The sequence below is a fragment of the Cervus canadensis genome, chromosome 1 (genome assembly GCF_019320065.1).
Source record: "Cervus canadensis isolate Bull #8, Minnesota chromosome 1, ASM1932006v1, whole genome shotgun sequence".
In the NCBI taxonomy this organism is placed as follows: Eukaryota; Metazoa; Chordata; class Mammalia; order Artiodactyla; family Cervidae; genus Cervus; species Cervus canadensis.
In genome coordinates this window covers 30,989,142-31,012,363 of record NC_057386.1, presented here as the reverse complement: position 1 = coordinate 31,012,363, position 23,222 = coordinate 30,989,142, and the positions used below count along the sequence as shown (strand labels likewise).

General features: G+C 53.2%; 1 protein-coding gene and 2 long non-coding RNA genes across 3 annotated transcripts in view; 2 read left to right on the top strand and 1 right to left on the bottom strand.

The window, feature by feature from the left end:
• Positions 1 to 2,507, top strand: part of LOC122445150 — a 154,201-nt gene extending 151,694 nt beyond the window's left edge. The window contains exons 3-4 of the long non-coding RNA XR_006270455.1: positions 2,023 to 2,152; positions 2,300 to 2,507. This is a non-coding gene — a long non-coding RNA (uncharacterized LOC122445150). The remainder of the gene's footprint in view (positions 1 to 2,022; positions 2,153 to 2,299) is intronic.
• LOC122445041 (myosin-3) lies at positions 1,194 to 22,229 on the bottom strand. The gene is made up of 42 exons (XM_043474028.1): positions 22,143 to 22,229; positions 21,645 to 21,680; positions 21,299 to 21,353; positions 20,486 to 20,697; positions 18,805 to 18,948; positions 18,110 to 18,266; positions 17,106 to 17,133; positions 16,664 to 16,772; positions 16,002 to 16,094; positions 15,309 to 15,372; positions 15,131 to 15,229; positions 14,262 to 14,365; positions 14,030 to 14,168; positions 13,523 to 13,641; positions 13,285 to 13,434; positions 12,593 to 12,763; positions 12,187 to 12,493; positions 12,009 to 12,079; positions 11,373 to 11,460; positions 11,170 to 11,287; positions 10,456 to 10,579; positions 10,233 to 10,369; positions 9,893 to 10,148; positions 9,333 to 9,575; positions 9,070 to 9,246; positions 8,816 to 8,961; positions 8,646 to 8,736; positions 7,868 to 8,257; positions 7,640 to 7,766; positions 7,117 to 7,235; positions 6,752 to 6,948; positions 6,202 to 6,385; positions 5,436 to 5,601; positions 5,028 to 5,152; positions 4,243 to 4,551; positions 3,923 to 4,126; positions 3,728 to 3,853; positions 2,723 to 2,893; positions 2,522 to 2,626; positions 2,275 to 2,370; positions 2,041 to 2,178; positions 1,194 to 1,326 (listed from the first exon to the last, which is right to left on the bottom strand). The coding sequence occupies exons 4-42, from the start codon at positions 20,687 to 20,689 to the stop codon at positions 1,300 to 1,302; spliced, it is 5,823 nt and encodes a 1,940-aa protein (XP_043329963.1). The 5' UTR covers positions 20,690 to 20,697; positions 21,299 to 21,353; positions 21,645 to 21,680; positions 22,143 to 22,229; the 3' UTR covers positions 1,194 to 1,299.
• On the top strand, positions 4,521 to 9,279 carry LOC122445145. The gene is made up of 4 exons (XR_006270454.1): positions 4,521 to 4,619; positions 5,097 to 5,207; positions 5,466 to 5,670; positions 9,142 to 9,279. It is a non-coding gene; the product is annotated as an uncharacterized LOC122445145 (long non-coding RNA).
• Positions 22,230 to 23,222: the final 993 nt, after the last annotated feature.

The following is a 23,222-nucleotide window of genomic DNA, read 5'->3' as shown; positions in this document are numbered from 1 at the left end:
GCTGGATGGGAATTTTTCCTGGGCAGTGGTGTATATACTTCTTTCCATAGGCATGTCATGTTTTGTCTTATTTTTGTGATACTAGTAGTCATAATTCATCAGAGGTTCATAATTCATATAAAAATGGTGACGTGCCAGACCTTTCATTCCTTCTTCATCTACCAGCTTGAACACCTCTGTAACAAGCTTTGTCTGCTTTTTCCATCCCCCACTTTCCCCAGAAGGCAGCCTGTAGCCATAAGTGTGCAGCAGAGAGGCTCTGGGCAAACGCAACCCTTGGCCCAGCCTTGGTCTCACTGCTGGGATTCCTTTCAACAGGAGACCCGCCAGGAGGACACAGCACATTCTAGTCACAGCATTTCCAGAAAGGATGAAAGCATGACAGAGAGATGTGGTCTTTAAGGTAAAATTATCTGAAATCACCGACAGGCCACAGTGTCCTTCTTTCTGTGGATGACAAGTCCCAGAAGGCACTGAGCTCCCCTGGTGCTTTAACTCCTCCTGAGTAAGTCTGGGTCATCTAATCCCCCAGAATCAGATAAAGGAGGGCACTTGATGATATTCCTGATAATGACGAACAAATAATTCCAAGTTTGATGATTCCGTTTCTGTAGCAGTTTACCCAGGTAGTATTCTGACTTCTTGCTGTATTTTCCCATAAAGACAGGCTTACCCTGGATAGGGGTGGGATTTTCTGTGGTGCGGCTTTGAAACCATGCAGACTGAGCCAAGAACTCAGTGGTAGATGTAGCCTGAGCTCTGGGGGGACTGGCGCTGTTTCACTCATTTGTGTATTCCCAGTAGTTAATGCAGTGCTCATGTGGAGTGCTGCCTGACAAACGTTTCCTGTACTTCAGGGCAGTTCCCTGAGAGGGTGTAGGGGGACTCTAGCCCCTGCCTTATAGCCCAGTTCAACTTGAGACAGGGCTTTCCTGAACCAAGCCTTCGTGCTTCCCTCATGTTTTACTGAGAGATGACTCTTTGGACAAACTCCCCCTTCTCCTGCCAGAGCAGTGGTTAACCTACTCTCAAATGTAAACCAAAAGCAATCTCTCCCTGTCCCCACAGACACACCCCAGAAAATATGCAGAATAGCTTTATCAAGCCATCTGCTGAGATTTCCACATTGGGCATAAATATCACCAGTGAACCATTTCCACACTGGGAAGAGAAAACAAATACAGTGAAACAGCCCCAAACTGAAAACAATGTTTATTGCATGTGAAAGTAAGTATCAGAGTCAGGAACCATGAAAATACACATTTTGCATATTTCCTGTCCTGTTGCAGAGGAGGGGGCTCACTCTTCACTCTCGTGGACCACCATCTGGGGAGAAAGTGGGCATTTCTAGTTCTGTCAGCAGAGCCTCACTTCCTGCTGCTCCCCCTCCCCACAAGCATCTGGGGTGCTTGCTTGTCTGTCTCAGAGGACACGGGGTACTCCTTGGATGCAGGCGAGTGAATACACGACCGTCTACGTGGTGGCAGTCCCCCCAGGCCTGAGAGCCTGATCCTCAGAACAGCCCAGGGGTGGTCTTCCCTAGTGTCTCAGATGGTAAAGAATCCACCTGCAATGCAGGAGACCTGGGTTCGATCCCTGAGTTGGGAAGAGCCCCTGGAGAAGGAATGGCTACCCACTCCAGTATTCTTGCCTGGAGAATTCCATGGACAGAGGAGCCTGGTGGGCTACAGTCCATGGGGTCACAAACAGTCAGACAAGACTGAGCGACTTTCACTTAGGGACCTACACGCGGTGAGTGCGGTGACGGAGGCTGGCTGCAGAGGGCGCCCGAGAGCTCCGTTCCCACGGAGGGACCGCTCCTTGCTCTCCAGGACAGTTTTATTGGGACTCACCGACCTGGGTTTGGCCGGGGTCTTCTCCCCTGTGTGGCTCTAAGTAAATCCCAGACAGACCAATTCTAAACGAGGGTGCTCCAGTGGCCCGTCCATCTCAAAAATGTCTCCATCTCGGGGGGCTTCCTCCCCGGGAGCCACACCTCCCCTCTTCGCTCTGCCCTCCCAGTGCCTCAGGACCACCTACCCGGCTGGAGGAGAAGTCTCGGGTCTTCGCGCGCAGCTTATTGACTTGAGATTCGGCAATATCGGCCCGTTCTTCAGCTTCCTCCAGCTCATGCTGAGCTTTTCGGAACTTGGTGAGATGAGCGTTGGCTTGTTCATCCTAAAATAGAGTCAAATGGGTATCAGCTGTGAGCGCCTCTCTGGAACTCCCAGGCAGAAGCAGGGCGGGTGTCGCCCTGGGGTCTCACTGACTTACAGCCTCCTCCGCCTGCCTCTTGTAGGACTTGACCTTCACTTGAAGTTTGTCCACCAGATCCTGTAATCTCAGCACATTCTTCCTGTCCTCTTCACTCTTCAAGAGAGAACATGGGATGGCAGGTCGCCAGGAGGGGACAGGGCTGTACAAGGTCCCAGTGCCTGGGTTTCTCCCTGTCTTCTGGAGAGGGTCCAGGGTGAGGTTCCCCCTTACAGAGGAAATGCTCCTGGGGTTTCCTTCCACTTGCCTGGTAAGTTAACTCCTTGACCCGCCGCTCGTACTTCCTCAGGCCCTTAACAGACTCAGTGTTCTTCTTCTGCTCCCCCTCAAGCTCGGCCTCCAGCTCTCGGATCTGGGGGAGCACTTGGGAAGTTAGTCGGGGGCTGGAGTATGACCCAGGCAGGCTGGAAAACTCCGCTTATCATGCTGGGGTCCCTCCCGCAAGTACCCGTGTCTCCAGCTTCTGGATCTGCTTCTTCCCGCCCTTCAGGGCCAGCTGCTCAGCCTCGTCCAGGCGGTGCTGCAGATCCTTCACCGTCTGCTCCAGGTTCTTCTTCATCCGCTCCAGGTGGGCACTGGTGTCCTGCTCCTTCTTCAGCTCCTCAGCCATCATGGCTGCCTGAAAAGCACATCATCCCACTGAGATGTAAACAAAGGTCAGGTGCTTGGAACTGTCAAAATCTGGGGACCCAGAGGACTGGAGCCATGCTGCTGACAAGGACACAGGTGACATGATGCCTGAGACCACCATGCCACCATGGACTCTGGGCAGAGCTGCACCAGGCATGTAAGCCAGACAGTGAGACCGCCAAGGGCTGCATGGGAAATGGTTTCTTCCCTTTCTTAAGCTGGCCCCTTTGGGACCGCCCCACCCCAAGGAAATCCCTTCTTTCATTACCAACCCGTGAGTTATAGGACTCTGAGTCTATAACCCAGCATCACGGGTGTGGGGTCAGGAGGCTAAGGGAACTGAGGTGCGGAAGGTGCAGGGCGGGGATAATCGCGGGGTAGTGCTCTCCACCAGCAGCAGGTGGCGCTGTGGGAACCGCGCGTCCTGGGACCAGCCTCTGGAGCAGGAAGGTGGGTGCTGGGGCCGGAAGCGGGCTTTCTGTGAGGTGACCTTAGGTGGGATCCAAACAAGGGTTGGGGGTGGGGGGGTCTCGTTTTCATATTTGGAATCAGTCATACATAGAAGGGAAGAAGAGCATACCTCTCCCAGAGCATAAGACGTGAACAGAATTCCTTCTGGTCTTTTCCATCCACACTCCCTTATTTTTCATGCCCCCCCCTTATTAACGTGTGGAAGGGCACACTCTTGATTTCTGGGGCGGGGGAGTGCTTCTAGAGCAGAACTCACACCACATGTGCCCCGGGGAGGCCCCACCCCGTCTGCTGGGAACCAGCTCAGGGCTGGAGAGAGAGGGCCTGGATGAAATGCAGGGAGGAGCCTCACGTCGGTGATGGCCTTCTTCGCTTTCTCTTCAGCGTTCCTCGCGTCCCTGCTGGCATCCTCAACCTCGCTCTGGAGCTGCATGAGGTCCGTCTCCAGCTTCTTCTTGGTGTGGATGAGGCTGGTGTTCTAGGGCGTGGGGGACAGGGTTACCACCTGGCACGTCCGAGGCCAGGACCCTCAGGACCCTCCGCTCACCTGGGTGTGCAGGAGCTGCACCCTCTCGTTGGCATCCAGGAGCTCCTGTTCTGCGATCTTCCTGCTCCTCTCCGTCTGCTCCAGGGTGGCCCGCAGCTCCTCCACCTCGGCCTGCAGCAGGTTGGCTCTGCGCTCCACGATCGCCAGCTGCTCCTTCAGGTCCTCCTGGCCCCGCAGAGCGTCATCCAGGTGGAGCTGGGTATCCTGGCCAGACAGCAATGGAAGCGTCTGCTTGAAGTTGAGGCCAGAGGACCCTGAGCCTAGCCCATAGCTGTGTGGGTCTGAGGATGGAGAGGTCCCCCACCAGGGAGCCCGCACACCTTCAGCTGCCCCTGGACACTCCGGAGGTGTCTGAGGGTCTCTGCGGCCTGGCGGTTGGCATGGCTCAGCTGGATCTCGATTTCGTTCAGGTCCCCCTCCATCTTCTTCTTGATCCTGATGGCCTCGTTCCGGCTCCGCACCTCGGCATCCAGGGCGCTCTGCATCGTCTCTACGGTCCTCTGGTAGTTCCTCTTCAGCTGCTCAATCTCTTCATCTTTTTCGGCCATCTTTCTATCGATTTCTGATTTCACTTGAGTCAGTTCCAGCTGGATTCGGAGGATCTTGGCCTCTTCGTGCTCAAGGGCGGCCTTTAAAGAACGAAAACAAAACAGAAATGGTACCAGTGATGGGACAGAGCCTGCTACACTCCTCTGGGGTAAGAAAACTCCAATGGAATATTTGTAACTAACTCAACAATATTCAAAACTCTTTAAAAAAAAATCCCTAACTTACCTTCAGTGCAGAAATAAAATATTTCACTGCAGTTTGTTTTTAGTTTGTTTTTATTATACTATGAAACAATAGTAACATTTAGATATTTCTTAGGCACTTTATAGATATTTTAAATTCATCTCAGTCTTTTGTAAAATCTCATTTTTAGACCTATTTTAACGTAAGATTTTCTCCAGTAATTTCAAGATTATTCACAGGTATTCGTCCACGTAGTTTGCTAGGAAAAGAACCAACACGAGGACTGTGACTCTGCAGACCCCGAGGGGGGCCTGGCTGGAGCGCCCCCGTCACGGTGTCTGCGCCCGTACTGCCTCGCTGGCATTCTGCTCACCTCTGCTTCCTCCAGAGCCAGCTGGATATCAGCCTTTTCCAGCTCGATCTGTTTCCTTGATTTCTCCAGCTCATGGATGGTTTTACCACTTTCAGCGATTTGCTCCGTGAGATCTGCTATCTCCTCTGCAAAGAGAGAAGTTTGATTGCTCTTGAACTTCCACACAGGTTTCCACGCAGAGTAAGCACTAGCCAATGCTTTTGACTAGTTTATCACAGCTCTAAGGACGCTGCTTGCTGGAGATAAGATACTGGACACAGGGAGGCTCGGAAACAAGCCCTCAGGTGTGGGATGCTTCCTCTGCCTGTGGCAACAGACAGGCAGATGAGGTTGGGTCCTGAAGTCATGGTCCTGCAGCCTCACACTCGGGGGGATAGTGTGAAGGGGGATTTTAGATAAACTGCTTACGCTCTAAATTCTTATTTTCTCGTTTCACAGTTTCAAGTTGATCTAAGGCTTCTTCGTAGGCGTTTTTCAGTTTGAAGAGCTCGGTGCTCAAGGAGCGGGACTCCTTCAGAGATGCCTCCAGCTCTGCCTGGCTCTCCTCACACTTGGTTTTCCACTCAGCGAGCACCTGCAATGCCAGGGAGAAAAGCACCTCTGTTCATGACCCCTCACCTCCAGCTTCTATCTCAGGACCCGTGTGAGTATGAACACTCTGAGAATCGGGGTCCCCTTGGCCATGTCACTTATCTAGCCCCGTGTTCCTGTTGACTAACCAAGATTTCATTCCATAAATCAATTCAAGATCAGTCACTGGTCAGTAACAACTGTCATTTCCAAAAAGCAAGTGGACCCTTTGGAAAGGAATTAGCCAGGCCTCCTTTTCCTACTACAAGAATGGACCTGCACTTCTAAATATTTTATTAAAACCTCGGTTCAAATCAACCTTACTTGTCATACTGAAGGGGAGGCTGCCAGAAACCCTCCCACTCGGACCTGAGTTAGATTTCCACATCAGCCACCCAGACAGACCAGCCATGTTGGGGACCAAGAATGCTTGGGGCTGGACAACACTGGATGACCCTGGAGGAGGTGGCTTGTCTCCACTGAAGTGTTTGAAGGGGACCCCCACCTGCATCCCACTCCCCTTTGGTTTCAGGGGCTCACCCCAGGTCTCACTGCTCCTGGGGCAGTCAGGACTGGGCCCCCACCTCCTCTGCCCACCCCGCACCTTGTCGAAGTTCCTCTGCTTCTTGTCCAGGGCAGCGGCCAGGGAGTTGGCTCTGTCCACGTCGACCATCAGGTCCTCCACCTCCGCTTGCAGCCTCTGCTTGGTCTTCTCCAAGGATGCGCACTTCGCGTTCACCGCCTCCACCTGCTCCTCGGAATCCTGGAGGCGCTGAGCCAGCTTTTTCCTTAAAACAAATGAGCAGCAGATGCTGTTTAAGCTTCAGTCCTCTTGAACGTCACTATTCATCTAGCTGGAACCACTAACCTATGTGATTCAAACACCGCTTTCCTTTCATAAGCCCAGGAGAATCTCCTGTCTGCTAAAAATCAGTGATCAGTAGCCTGCCTGCCTCTAACCAAGATCACAGTCGTTTGTCTCAATGAAAAGTGCTCACAGAAGTCCTCTGCTGGCACAGAGCTGCCTTAAAAGACGGTAACATTCACTCTCGAGCAGTGCTAGGGTCAGTGCCCTCTGTCATCTGATCATTTAGGAGTGTTTGATCATTTGATCATTTGGGAGTGCTCGTTCTTCTGAAGACAGAGTTGCGTACTTGGCCTCCTCCAGCTCCTCCGTGCGCTGGATGGCGTCTGTCTCGTACTTGGTCCTCCACTGGGCCACCTCGCTGTTGGCCTTGGACAGCGCCCTCTGCAGCTCGGCCTTGGATTCCTGCTCCTCCTCGTACTGTTCCCGCAGCAGGTCACAGTCGTGGCGGGAGGACTGCAGGGCGTGGGCCAGGGCGTTCTTGGCCTGCGGAAGTCGGGAGAGAGGAGAGGCCCAATGGATGAATGTTTCAGGCTGTGTCTGTGATGCAGTCCAGATGTGTTCCCGCTGTCATCACCTATGAATGAAGTTGCCTTTTGTTTCTGTAGGTGGTACGTAGAGAGTAGACCAGGGAGCATTCCCTCAGCTATGTACCTTGCTCTCTTCCTCTAACTGCCTCTTGAGCTCTTCTATTTGCTGGGTAAATGCTTGCTTGCTTCTGGAAAGTTGCGATACTGTGCTCTCCTTTTCCTCCAACTGACGACTCAGCTCACCTGTGTCCAGAAGGAAAATATTTTTATTTCACCTGTCTATTCACTCACTCACACATTCCGACTGTGTGTAAGGCACTGTGCTGAGATCTGCGGGTGAAGGCACGTGTCCATGACAAGGAGGCTGAGCGCACACCCTGGTGAGACACTGCTGTAAACTTCTAGAGGGTGCTCGGGGAGCAGGGGGCGTTCCGAGCCCCTCCTCACTCCTCTCTCGTTACTGCACTCTCAGTGCTCACCTCCTCCAGGGCACTCTGAATGGCCTTTTGTAGGTTATTCTGATTGCCTCTCTCCTAAAAATCTGCTTCCCTAGAAGTCCTCCCCAAACAAATCCTGCCTTTGGTTTTGACCTGCTGTCTTGGCTAGGTGTCCGGGAGGCGCTGCCCCTCCCGTTCCCCGGCACTCACCAGCCTCCGTCTGCAGCCGGGACTTCTGGGTGCTCAGCTCGCTCAGGCTCCTCTGAATCTCCTCGTTCTTGCCCCGGGCCTCGCTTAACTGGTCCTCCAGGGTGCGGCAGATCTTCTCCAGATTCGCCTGCAGGGTAGGGAAGGGGAGAGAGCTGAGTCCGTGCTCAGGTGTGGAGGGCCAACGGTGTCCTTCACCCAAGGATGAGCCCCCTGCCTCCCACCCCGAACCTTAGACTTGGACACGCTCTCCACGTTGCTGCCCAGGTCGTCGAGCTCCAGCTTGAACTCGCTCTTCTCCTTCTCCAGCTTCTGCTTGACCCTCTGCAGGTTGTCGATCTGCTCCCCCAGCTCGGCCACACTGTCCGCGTGCTTCTTGCGAAGAGCGGCCACCATGGCCTCGTGCTGCAGCGTGGCCTCCTCCAGGTCCCGGCGCAGCTTCAGGAACTCGGCCTCCCGCTTCTTGTTCAGCTCAATCTGGGTGGACGTGACGCCCCCCGCCTCCTCCAGCCGCTCGCTCAGCTCCTCCAGCTCCCGGGCATAGTCGCTGCGCTGCTTCTCCGTCTTGGCGCGGGTCGCCCTCTCTGCCTCGATCTCTTCTTCCAGCTCCTCGATCCGGGCCTGTGCGGGCAGGCCATCCGGGAGAATCCTGACTCCCAGTGTCAAGAACAGGCTAGTTTCCCCTCCCATTAGACCAACCAAGTCTTGGGCTGCTCCCGGAGCAATAGCAACACTGCGAATTTCCCCTGACATGAGCCTTTCCTGCCTCAACCTGGGCATTATCCTGCAGCGGCTGATAATGAGTATCCAACACTCTGACTACGGGTTGATATGAAATACTTCAGTTACGTGTTTTGTTTAAATTGTGGAAAAGCTGTTCATTGCTACTGTCAGCCTGGACAGAGACGAGAGGCCCACGGTCCGGCCCCTTGCTCTGAGAATGCACAGCAGGCTTGCCAGCTCACCGTGTGTGACCGAGTGTGAAAGCAGAGTCCCAAGCACCCCCTACCTGAAGCTCTTTGATTTTCTTCTGAAACTGCAGGCCCAGAGTCTGCTCATCTTCCACTTTGCTTTGCAGTTGACAGTACTCAAAATCTTTCCTGTGAAGGGAAATGCAGAACGTGTGAGGACCAGACACCCGGGCACTGGAAACCCGAGCACAGCGGTGTCAGGGCGCACTTCTTGAGCCGCTCATCCAGCTGCTGCTTGTCGTTCTCCAGATCCAGGATGGACTCCTGGGCGAGCTTCAGGTCTCCCTCCAGCTTCCTTTTGTTCCTTTCCAGGTCTACACGGAGCTTCTTTTCTTGTTCCAGGGAGCTTTCCAGCTGCAAAAGGCATGGTCTCCTTTTAAGAACAAATGCTTTGCACCATGGATGTCCCAGGGGCTCTTCCTGCCCTGAACCCAGGCCTCCCAATTGGCATCCTTCACTCACATCATCCACCTGCTGTTCCAGTTTGCTCTTGATTTTGCTTAAAGAATTGACTTTGTCCTCTTCTGCTTGCAGGTCATCCAGGGTCTGCTGGTGGGCCTCCTGCAGCGCCTTCTTCTCTCTGGTTAACTTTGCAATGGTTTCATCCAACCCGGCGAGTTCTTCAGTGAGGTTTTTAACCTAAGAAGATGCCACAGGCAATTATAAGAAAAGATCAAGTTGGGTTTGTACTGACCGTATCAGTGGAAAGACCCACAAGGGTGTACCTTATTCTCTGTGGCGTGTTTCTCCTTCTCAACCTTGGCCAGTGTCAGCTCAAGGTCATCTATGTCTTTCTTCAGTTCCGAACATTCGTCCTCCAGTTTCCTCTTCTTGGCCGTCAGCTCAGCATTCATCTCTTCCTCATCCTCAGCTCTCTCTGTCACCTCCTTGATCTTAGCCTCCAGCTGGAACTTGGCCTTGATCAGCTGATCACATCTTTCCTCTGCATCCAACAAGTTTTCACTTTCCTTTAAAAAAAAAAAGAATCATGATTTCCTTTAATGGTTTAAAGGTAAAGTTTGTGACATTCCAGTATTTTGTTGAATGAGTGAATTTGAACAAACTCCAGGAGATGGTGAAGGACAGAGAGGAGCCTGGCGTATTGCAATCCATGGGGTCGCAGAGAGTCAGACACAACTCAGCAACTGAACAATAACAAAGTATTTTGTTATAAACAGAATCCTTTATGAAACATACCCAGTAAAAAGCAAAAATCCCACCCAAAATCCAGTTTTCTTAGATAATCAAATCTAGGAGAAAAAAATTTAAATTCCTAGACACATACAGCTTGTACTTGCAGCTGCAGGTCATTCTTCTCTTGTACTAGAGTCACCAGTTTTTCCTCTAGTTCCTTCCTTTTTGCCTCTGACTTGGCCAGTTCATCCTTGGTTTTCTGGAACTCTTCCTTCATGGTGGCCATCTCCTTCTCCGTCTCTGCACTCTTGAGAAGGGGCTTGATTTTGAAAAAGAGTTTCATCCAGGGCCAGTGCTTGACGTTCATGAAGGCTCGGATGTTGTACTGGATACAGAAGATGGACTCCCTGAAAACACAACATCAGTTATTTCTGAGAGAGGATCCCCACTTCTCCCAGAGAGCTCAGATCTGAGCACAGACCCCGCTTGACCTTCTCTGCACCATCTTCTGGAATTCCACGCGCATGAGGAACCCTCTGCACACGGCCTGCGTCCGGGTGATCAGCTTGGCCAGGCGGTCATCCCGCATTTCCTCCAGGGTTCCCAGCAAGCCGGCCTTGAAGAACACCTTGAGGCGAGACGGATGCCCTGGGTCAGTTTTCTGGAGGAGTCTCAGGGACCACAGGCCAGTGTCTCTTGGAACTGACACAGTACCTTGGTGTGTCCAAACTTGTACTGAGTGTGGTCGATGTCAATGGATGCCAGCAGCTTTTCACACGCCTTCTTACTGTCGATGAACTGCCCCTCAGGGATGGCACTGGCATTCAGCACTCGGTATCTGCCGTGTGGACACAGAAACATCGTAGGCTGTTAGCAAAGACGTGAACTTTGGAAGCCAGTCCAGGCCTCTCTTCCAAGAGGCAAGAAGGCCAAGGTCCTGAGAGGGAAGGAAACTCGGCCTTGGTCACAGGCCAAACAGTGGCCTGAAATCTAGGCCTCCCGACTCTTCTCTGCCACGTCCTTTTCTGCCACGTTGTGTATCAGAGAAGGCCCTGAGAAAGTGTGGGAGAAAGAAGCGTGTATACCTTGACCACGTGGTGGTTAAATCATATTCCACGGAGCCCACAGCTGTTCAGTATTTTTCCCTCTCAAATTCTAGCATTTACACACCTCCTCAAGAAACAAATGGAACATTTCTATTACACATGCATGTTCAGTTCCGAAGTCATGTCCAACTCTTTGCAACACCATAGACTGCAGCCTGCCAGGCTCCTCTGTTCATGGAATTCTCCAGGCAAGAATACTGGAGTGGGTTGCCACGCCCTCCTCCAGGGGATCTTCCCCACCCAGGGATCAAACCCGTGTCTCCAGCGTGGGCAGGCAGGTTCCTTACCGCTGAGCCACGGGGGAAGCCGCCTTACCACGCACCTCTGTTTGAAGTCCCCGTAGAGGATCCTGTTGGGGAAGCCCTTCCTGCAGATGCGGATTCCCTCCAGCACCCCGTTACAGCGCAGCTGGTGCAGGACCAGGCTGTGCTCCATGGCGCCTGAGAAGAGAGGCAGCGTCAGCTTCCCATGGGCTCTGCTGAAACCTGACCTGAGCACAGCCTCCAGAGCTGGCGGGCGTCTCACCTGGGGTTTTGGTCTCGTTGGGAATTATACAGCGCACAAAGTGAGGGTGCGTTGTTCTTAAATTTGACATCAACTTGTTCAGGTTTTCCTAAAAGATTCAATTTGACAGTGAGCAGACTGTAGGCTTTTACAAACACAGAGATGCAGTGTAACAAAAAAAGATATTTTAAACTTCTTGTGAATTCTAATAAAGGTCTTATTTAACTCTTTTCAAAAGGTCTCTCAGTAGTCCATTTGGCAAGAAGTGTAGGCAAGTAACTGATAAAACAGTCTTTTGCTTCACAGTAGCCAGAGACTAGCCAAGTACAGGCTGCCTGCTGAGTTAACTCAGGGGACCTATCCGACTCCACTGGGCACCTGAGATGCTACCGCCTTGTGTTTCAGGCAAGTCAGAAAGTTCATTCTGAGGACTCGCCTCCCAGACCACCCAGCCAGTGGCATGTAAGACGGGGGTTAAATTCTGGTCCTCCATTTGTTAGCACTCATCTACATATCATACCACCACTCTCCTAAGTGACAGTAAGCAGATTAAGACCACATCACTATTTTTGAATAGACCAAGTTCAGCATCTCTACATTGCTCATTTTGAGATGACTTAAACCAATTACAAGCAAATAAACTTCTATCTTTCTTACCCTGAAAAGGGCAGAGACAGTTTGGAAGGAAGAACCCTTTTTCTTGGCAACTTTCTTCTTTCCACTGTCAGCTGAAAGAAAAGATGGTGTGTGGTGTTAGCAGCCCTCCAGAGCTGTTTCCTTTGTGGGCTGAGTTGGGGGAGAAGTGTGGATTCGAGGCAGCCTGGGAGTCTGTTACCGTCTGCGGTGGTGAAGGTGGCATAGAGGTGCGCCAGGAGCCTGTTGGAGGACTTCTGGTACAGTCCAACCACCGTCTCGTTCAGAGGGTCCTTGTTCTTCTCCAGCCAGCCCGAGACACTGTAGTCCACGGTGCCCGCGTAGTGGATCAGGGAGAAGTGGGCCTCGGCTCTGCCCTTGACCACCTTGGGCTTCTGGAAGTTGGCAGACTTGCCCAGGTGCTGGTCATACAGCTTGTTCTTGAAGGAGGTGTCCGTGGCCTTGGGGAACATGCACTCCTCTTCCAGGATGGAGAAGATGCCCATAGGCTGAACCAAGGTAGAATGCACACGGGGTGAGTGAGTGTGAGCTGCAGTGACAAGCATCAGGCCTGTGAGGGGCGGTTAATGAGCACACATGGCAGGTACCTTCTCGATGAGCTCGATGCAGGCAGCCAGGTCCATCCCGAAGTCGATGAACGTCCACTCGATGCCTTCCTTTTTGTATTCCTCCTGCTCCAGCACAAACATGTGGTGGTTGAAAAACTGTTGCAGTTTCTCATTGGTGAAGTTGATGCACAGCTGCTCCAGGCTGTTATACTAACATCAAAACACAATGTCCACACGGAAGGTTAGACTGCTTTCAAAGTCAAAGACCCACCAACCTTCCTCCTCCTCTTCGTCTCGGTCTCCTAGCAGCTCAGCTACACTTTCAGGTGTGGTCACCTTCTTGGGCTCAGCTCACATCACGTCTTAGAGTTTTCTCCAGAACTCGAGCTGGAAGATACCTCTCCCTCTCCTAAGTCCACGGGATGGGCCTCTCCTGGGCCCTGACCACAGTTTGCCTTATCTGTATAGTTGGTCTTCTGTGTACTTACATACTTCTCATCATCATCTACAAACTACAAGCTCATCTTTTATTCACCTGCAAGTCTTATACTTGGTAGACATTGACAACATGCTCTAATGGGTGTACATGCTTCTACCTGACCCACCCTCCATCTAGGGCTCCTCCCAGAGATGATACGGGGTGACAAGTGGCTGCCTGGACATCTTTCCTGTGATCCTGAGAACCAGCCCCCCCACACACACAAAGCCACCTGAATATCGGGAACGCAAACCTCGAAGATCTCAAAGCCTGCGATGTCCAGGACACCAATGAAGTGTTGCCTCGGCAGCTTGGTGTCCAGCTGCTGGTTGATGCGGGTGACCATCCACAGGAACAACTTCTCATAGACGGATTTGGAGAGGGCATTCACGGCGTGGTGCACCTGTGTCGGGGGTCAGCACCTGTGTGGAGTCTGTGGGCAGTAGCCACCTGTGCCTGCATCCCTTCCCAGCCTCCTGGTGGTCACTTACCTGATCCACGGTCTGGCCCTTGGTAACATACTCATTCCCAACTTTGACTCTGGGGAAGCATAAAGCTTTCAGGAGGTCCGAAGAGTTCAGGCCCATCAGATAGGCTGTCTTGTCAGCCACTGGCAGGAAAGAAGGCCAGTGTCAAGGGAAACCCCAGATAAGTGGCAAAGCCAAAGAACCCCTCTGAAAATCCTCCAGATGTCTCAAGGCTCAGCTCAGCTTGTCTCCGTGTGTTTACATTACGTGACTCTAAACTGCTCACCTGTGGGCGCGAAGTCACTCAGAGAATATGATGGGCCTTTTGAAAAGGCAGCACTCAGTTCCAGAAAACCCTGGTCACTCCTCACTGTGTCTGAAGCACGACCACTTGAGTGACTCAGCAGACAGGGCAGTAACCTGTCGGCATCTGAGCCCCGCCGAGGTTCATCTCTCCAGGGGGAGGAAGGATTGATCTCTTTCAAGGGAGGCCCCCAGCTCTGGCGCATACCCCAGCAGGTGATGTGGTACCTTCCGTGCCATCCGGCTCTGCCTGCTCCTCCCGCTGCTTCTGTTTGAACTTCATGTTCCCGTAGTGCATCACAGCGCCTGTCAGCTTGTACAGCCCAGACTTCTCCTCGGGGGTGAAGCCCAGGATGTCAATGGCGCTCTGGCGTTGCAGGAGAGCGTGTCAGCCAGCTGACCTCAGTGATGGAGCAGGAGCCCCCCACCACACACACATCCTTCTCCCTGATCTACTTACATCCGTGGCCAGCAGCTCCTCGGCGTCATCAATGCTGGCCACCAGGATCTCACCTTGGCTGATGAAGGGGTAGTCGTAAGGGTTGGTTGTGATGAGCAGCAGCTCTGCAATGACGACCAGTTAGAGGGGGTCACATGGATGCAAAGGAAACATCCCCCTGGGGCTAAACAGCCTCTCGTACTCAGGCTGCGGCTGAATAGAAAGCCCAGGGAAGACTCTGCACCCACCCCGGCCACACAGGGCACAAACTCCAGAGAGAACATTTAAACCCTTTTGCTTTGTGTGCAGGCAGCACAGATCCATGTCGGTTGGGAAAGATTAACCAGGAAAACAGGCTGAGTGTGGGCCAGAGAGCCCTCTGTGGACACGGAGAGCCCCTGGAGGGAAGCCCAGGTGGTTTGGTAGAATCGTTGTCTTTTCCAAATCCTGGTGAGAGCTGCAGCCTGTTTCCAGGATTGGGCCCAGAATGCTGAGCAGACATAGGCAGAGAGCAGAGAAGGGCATGGGGCTCCTGTCAGGTGCCAAATGGAAAGTGGGGTGGACATCCACCAGCTGGCGGTTCCTCTGCCTTGGCGGGGGCCTCACAGCATTTGGTGGAAGGTTGGTTTTGCGGATGACCACCAGGGGGCATCAGAGGACCACTAAACGCTAAGTCGTTCAGCCCGTTTCCATGAACCAGAGCTGAAGGCAACTGTGCCTCATTCTTTTTCTGTCCACTGGATTGCATTTCTCAGATTGGCACATCACTGTCAAAACAGCCACACCCCATTTCTAAAACAAATTTCCTCTGTGAGGAGGCACGACTCTCTTCAGTCCGCTCACCTAAGAGCTGACAGGCCCCAGACCAGCCCCTCTGGGGGCATCCTCACCTATGAGCTCGGGCTTCTTATTGGAAAGAATCTGGTAGAAGATGTGGTAGCTTCTCTCAGCCTTCAGCTGGAAGGTCACTCTTGATTTTTCCAGCAGATCTAGGAACACAAACACAGGAGTGTCTTCCAAACTGTTCCCCCGATGTCCCAAAACATCTGATCCTAGGAGTCTACTTACATGTTTCAATATCTGCAGAGGCCAGCTTCCCCGTGGTACCAAAATGGATGCGGATGAACTTGCCCTGTCAGGGAAGGGAGACCAGGTGACCTGACTCCAGGTGTTCCTACCCACCTGGGGAGTGGAATAGAGCCTTCTTCCCCAGGAACTTGCAGTTAAGTGTCCTTATCGCCTCTTCCCTGCTTTGCTGTGCCCTCCTCCATCCCCTTGTTCCACACTGCATCCACACGCCACCCCAGCCAGTCAGCAGAGTCATGTTCTGTTCAAGTTGCAAATCAAACCGTATCACTTCCCTCTAACAGGATCCTGACTTCTGGAATGAAACCAGACCCTTCTCCTGGCCTGTGTGCTCCCAGGCTCCAGGTCCCTTCCCACTGCCCCGCCTCACCCAGACCCCCTGGAGATCCCTTGACTTCACCAGTCCCCTCCCTGCCTCTGCGACTGTGTCCCTCCTCACCCTGTGGATCTCGGGTTCACGGCCAGCGCCCCCGGGAGGGCGCCCCTGCCGGCCCCGTCTAAAGGACGCCCGGCCCCCTTTACCGCCCCGTCTACGAGGAACTGTCAGACTGTCCTGTGGGCTTGTCTCCTCCTCCTCTCATTGTCCACCCCCAGGGCCGCAGGTTCCTGGAAGCAGGGGTCGTGCCTCCTCGCTGGCCTTGCAGGACACCCCAGCTTGACCCCTCACAGACTCACAAAGCGGGACGAGTTGTCGTTCCTCACGGTCTTGGCGTTCCCGAAGGCCTCCAGCAGCGGGTTGGCGCTGATGATCTGGTCTTCCAGCGTCCCCTGGAGCAGGGAGTCAGGGCAGGAAGAGCCCCGCGTGAGGGTGAGCTCCAATGCCCCTCCGCTCCGGCTAACGCCGGTCCCTCCCCCATCCCCTGCTTTCCAACCTAGGGCCCAACCACACCGTCAGCACCCTGTCGCCATGTCATGTTTGGCTCTGGTTAGGTATCTTGACATAAACCTCCTTTAACCCTTCAGGTTCTCCATTCTCCAGGTGGTGAGGTCACCTGGCTTCACACCATACTGCTGGGATATATTCATTTTGAAAGGCAAGTGGACGCTACACTTCTCTCCAGGTGGTGTGTGTGACTCTGGTGTTATGTCAGATGGACTTTTCTTAGCGGAGCCTTAGAGCTTGTCTTCTTGGCAATCACAGGATCTGGTCCTGTGAGATCACCCATGCGCTGGGTCGTCTAGAAGAGCCGGCTGTCCTGTGGGATTTTCAACCCTGCCAGCACCCCTTCCCCGAGGAGCTGGGTCCCTCCCACCCCACAGGCAGCCTGGGCCTCCTCGCTCTGAAGCTGAGACAAGCGTGGCGGCGGAGGCAGAGCCGGCCCGGCCCCTCTCCTCACCCTCATCTTGGAGTCCTTCTTCTTGGCGAGGTCTCCAGTGGCTGCAATTGTTGCAAAGTACTGGATGACCCTCTTGGTGTTCACAGTCTTTCCTGCCCCGGATTCTCCACTGTTCGGAGCGATCGAAAGAGAGAGGAGGAGAAAGAGAGTCCTGTGAGTGTAAACAGCCTCCTCTGCCACATCAGATGTGAGATTCCCAACAAAGAGGAGACCGCCCGGAGAGACAAGGGCCCTGGGAGGCCGGCACCACTGAACAGCCTGGATGGGGAGCCCTGCTTCCCGAGGCCTCACGCGCCTTCTGGCCTGTCCCCCGTCCATCTCTGCATCACAGACTTTGTTCAGCACTTTCTCACTGACAGAACAAAGCAAATGGCCTCTTCCCCTTCTACCCTGGGGACAAAGAGCCACAGCTGTGAAAACGCTGTACACCCTGGATACTCACGTGATCAGAATAGACTGGTTTTCACGATCTGCCAAAGGGAAAAATAAAATAGGGTTGATGGTATTATAAAACGAACTTTCTCAACTTAAATGTCCATCTACAGAGGAGTGGATTAAGAAGATGTGGTACATACATACAATGGACTATCACTCAGCCCTAAAAAGGAATGAAATGATGCCATTTGCAGCAACATGAATGAACCTAAAAATTACCATACTAACTGAAGTAAGTCAGACAGAAAGACAAATACCATATATCACTTATGTGTGGTTATATGATACAATTGAACTTAGTTAGAAATTAGAAACAGACTCACATAGAAAATAAACCTATGGTTACCAAAGGGGAAGGGGGGTGGGGGAGGAATAAATCAGGATTTGGGGATTACCAGATACAAACTACTATATATAAAATAAATAAGGTCCTACTGTATAACACAGGGGACTGTATTCAATATTCTATAATAAACCATAATGGAAAAAATCTGTATATATATATATGTATCTAAATCACTCTGCTGTAAATAAGAAGTTAACACAACATTGTAAATCAATTATATTTTGATCAAGAATTTTTAATAAAAATAAAAAGAGCTCCCAGTTCTCCATGTCTCCAGCAGTCACAGTTCACTGCACAATGCCTCTGTTTCGTCCTACGTGGGAGCTCAAAGAGACTCCTCCTTGAGAATATGGATCAAAGAGGTTAAGCCCCTGCTTACAGCCAGCCACTGGCTGCCCACCGTATTAGGTTGAACCATATGAAACTATCAGTCTTTGTTTTGGGCCCACAAAAACGTCAGTTTCACATGAGGTAACCCATGCTTGCATTAAATCCAAGCTTCTCACCCAGGCCTGCAAGGCCCTGAAATCTCTGACCTCTTTCTTTTTTTTTCAGCACCTCCACCCAGTCGTGTGGAGGCTGCACACTAGAGGGGCGGCTGATTCCAGACTTGCAGCCTCCCTGAGTCCTGCCCACCTCTCCAGGCTTCCCCCTTAGACACCTACCTGTGAGCATGAACTGATAGGCGTTGTCAGAGATGGAGAAGATGTGGGGCGGGGCCTCCTGGCGCTTCTTGCCCCGGTAGCCCTCCACCACCTCAGGGTTGTACACCGGCAGCCACTTGTAGGGGTTGACGGTGACGCAGAAGAGGCCCGAGTAGGTCTGTGGGGGAGTAAAATATACAAATTTATGTACACATGGGTGTGTGCATATAAAACCCTCCCCCTTTGTTATTTCACCTTTCTGAGAAACTTGTAAAGGAGGCAAGATCCGATTTCTCTCTATGGGTGAGGCAGCTGAGACTCGAGGGGTGCAGTGACCATCCGCAGCTGCTGGGTGACAGCACCAGGACCCGGCCTCAGCCCCACCCCTCCTCCGGTCCCCTCCTGGGCCCACTCATCTCTCACTTTCTCATCCTCCATCACTCTCGTCTCCCTTTCTTCATTCCCCCTCTTTTGTTGAATGGCCTCAGTTCAGTTCAGGTGCTCAGTCATGTCCGACTCTTTGCGAACCCATGGACTGCAGCACGCCAGGCCTCCCTGTCCATCACCAACTCCCGGAGTTTGGGAGTCCATTGAGTTGGTGATGCCATCCAATGGCCTCGTCAAACACTAATCCTTCTAAAGCCCATCCCCCCATGAGCATCTCCACCCCACCCCACCACACCCCACCCCAGGAGCCCGCAGACGTGGGCACTGACGTAGATCATCCAGGAGGTGTAGCGGTCCTTGAGGTTGTACAGCACGGCCGGCTCGTTTAGGTGCGTCAGCATGGCCATGTCCTCGATCCGGTCGAACTTGGGGGGGTTCATCGCGTACACGTCCTCTGGCTTCACCACCAGCGTCTGCAAGGGAAGGGAGACGGTGCACACCTGGGCTTCTCTGTGCGCAGGTGTGTGTCCACGCCCAGACCAGGAGGGGGCGCTGGAGGCAAGGCCCATCTGACGGAGGGAGTCGGGGCTGGGGCGGCTCATGGTGGAGGAGATGGAACGGGGTTCGGTTCTGAGACTCGCACTTTTTTATTTTCCGTCTCCAGTGGCCTGAGGTGAGGTAAGGGTAACAGAAAGGAGAGGAGGGTCTCGGGGGTTTCGGGGAGGAGGAGGCAGGCCCAGGAGCCAGCGGGAACTCCTCAGCTGGGTCATGCTGGCTGGGCCAAAACCCGGTCCCAGCGGCTCAGGGGTCTTTGCCGTCTACTTAGAGGGCACGGCAGGTGGACGGCGTCCCCGAGGCGGGGACAGAGAGGAGGAGGCCGGTGGCATGGACCTCCAGGCCAGCAGCCCAAGTCATCCTGAGCTCCCTGAAAGCAGCTCCCAGCCCCCACCCTGCATCTCGCCCGTTCACCCCCACCTGCCTGAGCTGTGAAAGGGCCCAATGCCCGGGGGCGGGGTGGGGCGCGTTGGAGGACCTGGCATCGTGGAGTGGAGCTCACCTTCCGCTCTCCCACCCTCCGTTCACCCCCTTCCTGTCTGAGACCTCCGTTGCAGATGGTGGTTTTCCCGGCCCTGCTTCTGAGCCAGGTGGTGGGGAAAACCTGCCTTCAAGCAGGGGTTCGCTAAAACCATCCAGGCCTCAGCCCTCCAGTGAGGTGAGGGGCTGGACATCTTGGACTGCCCCCCACCAGGTCTAGCTTCTGTGCTCCCTGCAGCCTCGGACGCCATTCCCCACTCCGTCATCTGAAATGTACCGAGAGCTGCCCTTGAGCCTCAGGACTTGGAAGGTGGTTTCAATGGGTGGTTTCCATGCTGTTTTCTTTCACATCCAACCCAATGATACTATTTCCTTTACTACTCTCATTTGGATCCCCACCCCCATTTTATTTTAACCTTTCTTAGAACATTTCTGGATTCTTCTGGTCTAAATCCCAGACAGTTGGAATGTCCAGAATTCCTCCCAGCACCCCCATGCTAGCCTGGGCAGAAAGGAATGGGCTACACTGCTGTCTTCATGATATGGGGATGCTGCTACTTCAGTCAAGCTTGTGGTCCACTAGGGTCCCTGATCCGCTTTCCTTACTTCCTTACATACTATCACCAGAAGAATCAGGGGGAAACCTAGACTCCCAAAGGAGAGTGCTCTGAAGGAGGTCGTCCTCTTGCTGGACTCCCAACTCCACACCCTTGGGACTCACACGGCTGGTCCCCGCTGACCTAGAGTGACATGAACATCAACAAAAGCACTGGAACATGAATTGCTTTGGCCAGCTGCAGGCAGGTGGTTCTCCGACCATGCAACCTGAGGCCAGTGTTCACTCTGCTTTCTCTGAGGACACCTGGGAGGTATGCACATGTGGAGAGGGCCAGGTGTGGGGCAGACGCACAGACTGGGCAGCCAGGGGAGCAGACAGAGGGCCAGAGGCTTGCAGAGGGAGTGGATGGGGCTTACCCTGTTGTCTTCAGTTTCCACCGTGACCTTCCCGTCCTGGGTGCTCTTAATTCTCCCCTTGGCATACTCTTCCTTAGAGTCAACCACGAAGCAGTAGGTCTTGGCATCAAAGGGCTGGTTCTGAGCCTCGATCCTCTCCTTTTCTGACTTCCGGAGGAAGGGAGCGGCGATGCCGAACACTTCCATTTCGGTGTCGCTACTCATGGTATTAGCTGGGGGATGAACCCACCAGGTCAGCCCCCTACCCCCGACTCCAGCCCTGCCCCCGTGGGAGCCCACCAAGGTGGGCCAGGAACATCTGATTTTTCCCATCTACCCCCTGGGAAAAATCAAATGCACCTTTATTTATTGTGCCGACTCTGTGCAAAGGGCATGGAGTGGATGCTACCCAAGCTCCCCCATCCAGCGGGGCTCAGAGGGGTGAAGGAACCCGAGGGAGGGGGCAGCTCTTGGGACTCAGTTTCCTTTTCTGAAAAGCCTAGGTGTTGCCAAGGGGAAATTTAAAAATAAACACCATCAGAAATAAACACCATTCTTCAAAGAGAGTGTGCTAAATAGCAAACAGCTAAGGAATCTGGGGACTGTTTTGATTCAAGGTGGCCACCTCCTCACACGAGGAAACTGGCTTTTGCTTCCTTCAGTTCTGTTCTGAGAACAGAGGTGGCATCTGACTTCAGCATCTGCTGAGACCCTCTGCCCAGTCTGCCCTGTCCTGGTCTAAGCTCCACGGGCTCTTGCCCCCCAGGCCACTGGAAGCAGGAGGAACTGGACCCTGGAGACTTCTGAGGCAAGGGACCCAACCTGCTTCCTCACCTGAGAGTCACACCTGCAGGAGGACAGCGGACAACAGCAGCCGTGGGAATCAGACCTGCGGTAAATATGCAAAAAGAAAGCTCAGGACACCCGAATGTGTGGTTCAGTTCTGAATCGGGTCTTGAATTAACCAAATAAGGGGAAAGGACTAATAACTTAAAAAGAGTCTTACCCAGAGGAATCGGGTGGAGAGGGAGGTGGGAGGGGGGATCGGGATGGGGAATACGTATAAATCTATGGCTGATTCATATCAATGTATGACAAAACCCACTGAAATGTTGTGAAGTAATTAGCCTCCAACTAATAAAAAATTTAAAAATAAATAAATAAATAAAAAGAGTCTTACCCCAGAGACAGGCTGGAAGAGCAGATGGGATGTGACCTACAAGTGATTCATAAAGGTAGTCAAACCCCCAGCTGCCCCCAATCCTGGCTCCTGCCAGCCCACTAACACACCCTCCTTCAGAACAAGGCAGCATCTCTGTTGAAAAGGCCTGTGGTTCCAGGCTAGGATCAGGCCCCCTCTGACTTCTGCCAACAGGGAGAAGTCTCAAGTTGGCAAACTTTCACAAGCCATTGAGGCCTTGAGATCATGGGCACCCGCTCACCAGGCACACAGCGCAGGCGGGGAAGGTGAGGGTGGGGCCGGGGGGCGGTGACCCCACAGCCTCTGCACAGATCAGAGGGGAAGAGAGGGGTCGTCAGGCCACACTGACAGGCCGAGGTCCCTGGAGCATCCAGAGGGATCCTGCCCAAGGGGGCCCTCGAAGACAAAGTCAAGGGGAGCTCAGGGAGGAAGAAGTGGGGCGCGGGAGGTGGAGACCCAGCTCCACCTCTAACTAACCTCACCACAGCCAGGCAGGGCTGCACCGGGTGGTCCTCTGAGCCACACACGGAAGAGAGCCGTGCAGGGCGCCCAGACTCCTCTGCCCACAGCAGCGCCAGGGGGCTGCCGCTGTGGCTTTTATAGCCTGTCCCCCCACCACTCATTCCTGCTCTATATTTGGAAAGGGAATGACCGATGCCACAAGCTGAGGGCCAGCTCCCCTCCTCACGTTTTTTTTGCTGTTGCCAAGGGCGAGGTATATATAGAAATGAGCAGCATCCATAACCATTCTCCAGCTGGAGAAAGTTGGAAGTTTGAGATGCCTTTCTCTGAACCTAGGGCCAGGGTGTCTTCACTCGGTGTGAGGGGTGCCCTCACGGGGGTCTGGCCTAAACTCCATCCTGCAGGTGCCACATGCTTGAAAATCAGGGTGCATTCTGGGGACAGAAATCTCATCATGTGGGGAAAAGGAGTGCAACTTGAGGACAGAAAGATGAAAATCCTCTTGGCATTTTGGGCAAGACTTTTGTCACAACACAGGGTCGTGACAGAATTGTGTGACTGTAAAACTTGTGCCAGGAACGACAACAACAATTATAACCCTCCTCCTTCTCCTCTCACTGTGTACCTTTCTGTCTCATTAGTGTCACTGTTAGTTTAATCCTTTCTTAAGCGCCAGTAGGACCAATAAGTAAATTAATGACAGGGAGCCACCCTGCCAGACAGTATCCACAGCAACAGCTGCTTGAAGACCTGTTGTTATTAAGACACATGACCAATTAGGAAAGACCAGCTGCTGGCCAGGGTGGGGGTTAGGGGGTGGCATGCCTGCAGAGAAACGGGGGGATGGGAGGAGAGGGTCCAGCAAGCATGAGTCTTTCTAAACTGGGGTTGAAGGAACAAAGCCAGGAGACCAGAGGTGCGACTGAAGCTCGGCCCACTCCTGCCTGGCTTTATGTCTCCTCCTTTTCTCCTTACCTTTCCTGACAAGCCTTTGGGAGGGTGGCTGGTGGGCACCCCGTGGTCATTAACTGTCAGCAGTTCCCCCTTGAGAGGAAGAGCCGCCCCCTCCCAACACACAGCACCCGCAGAAGTGGA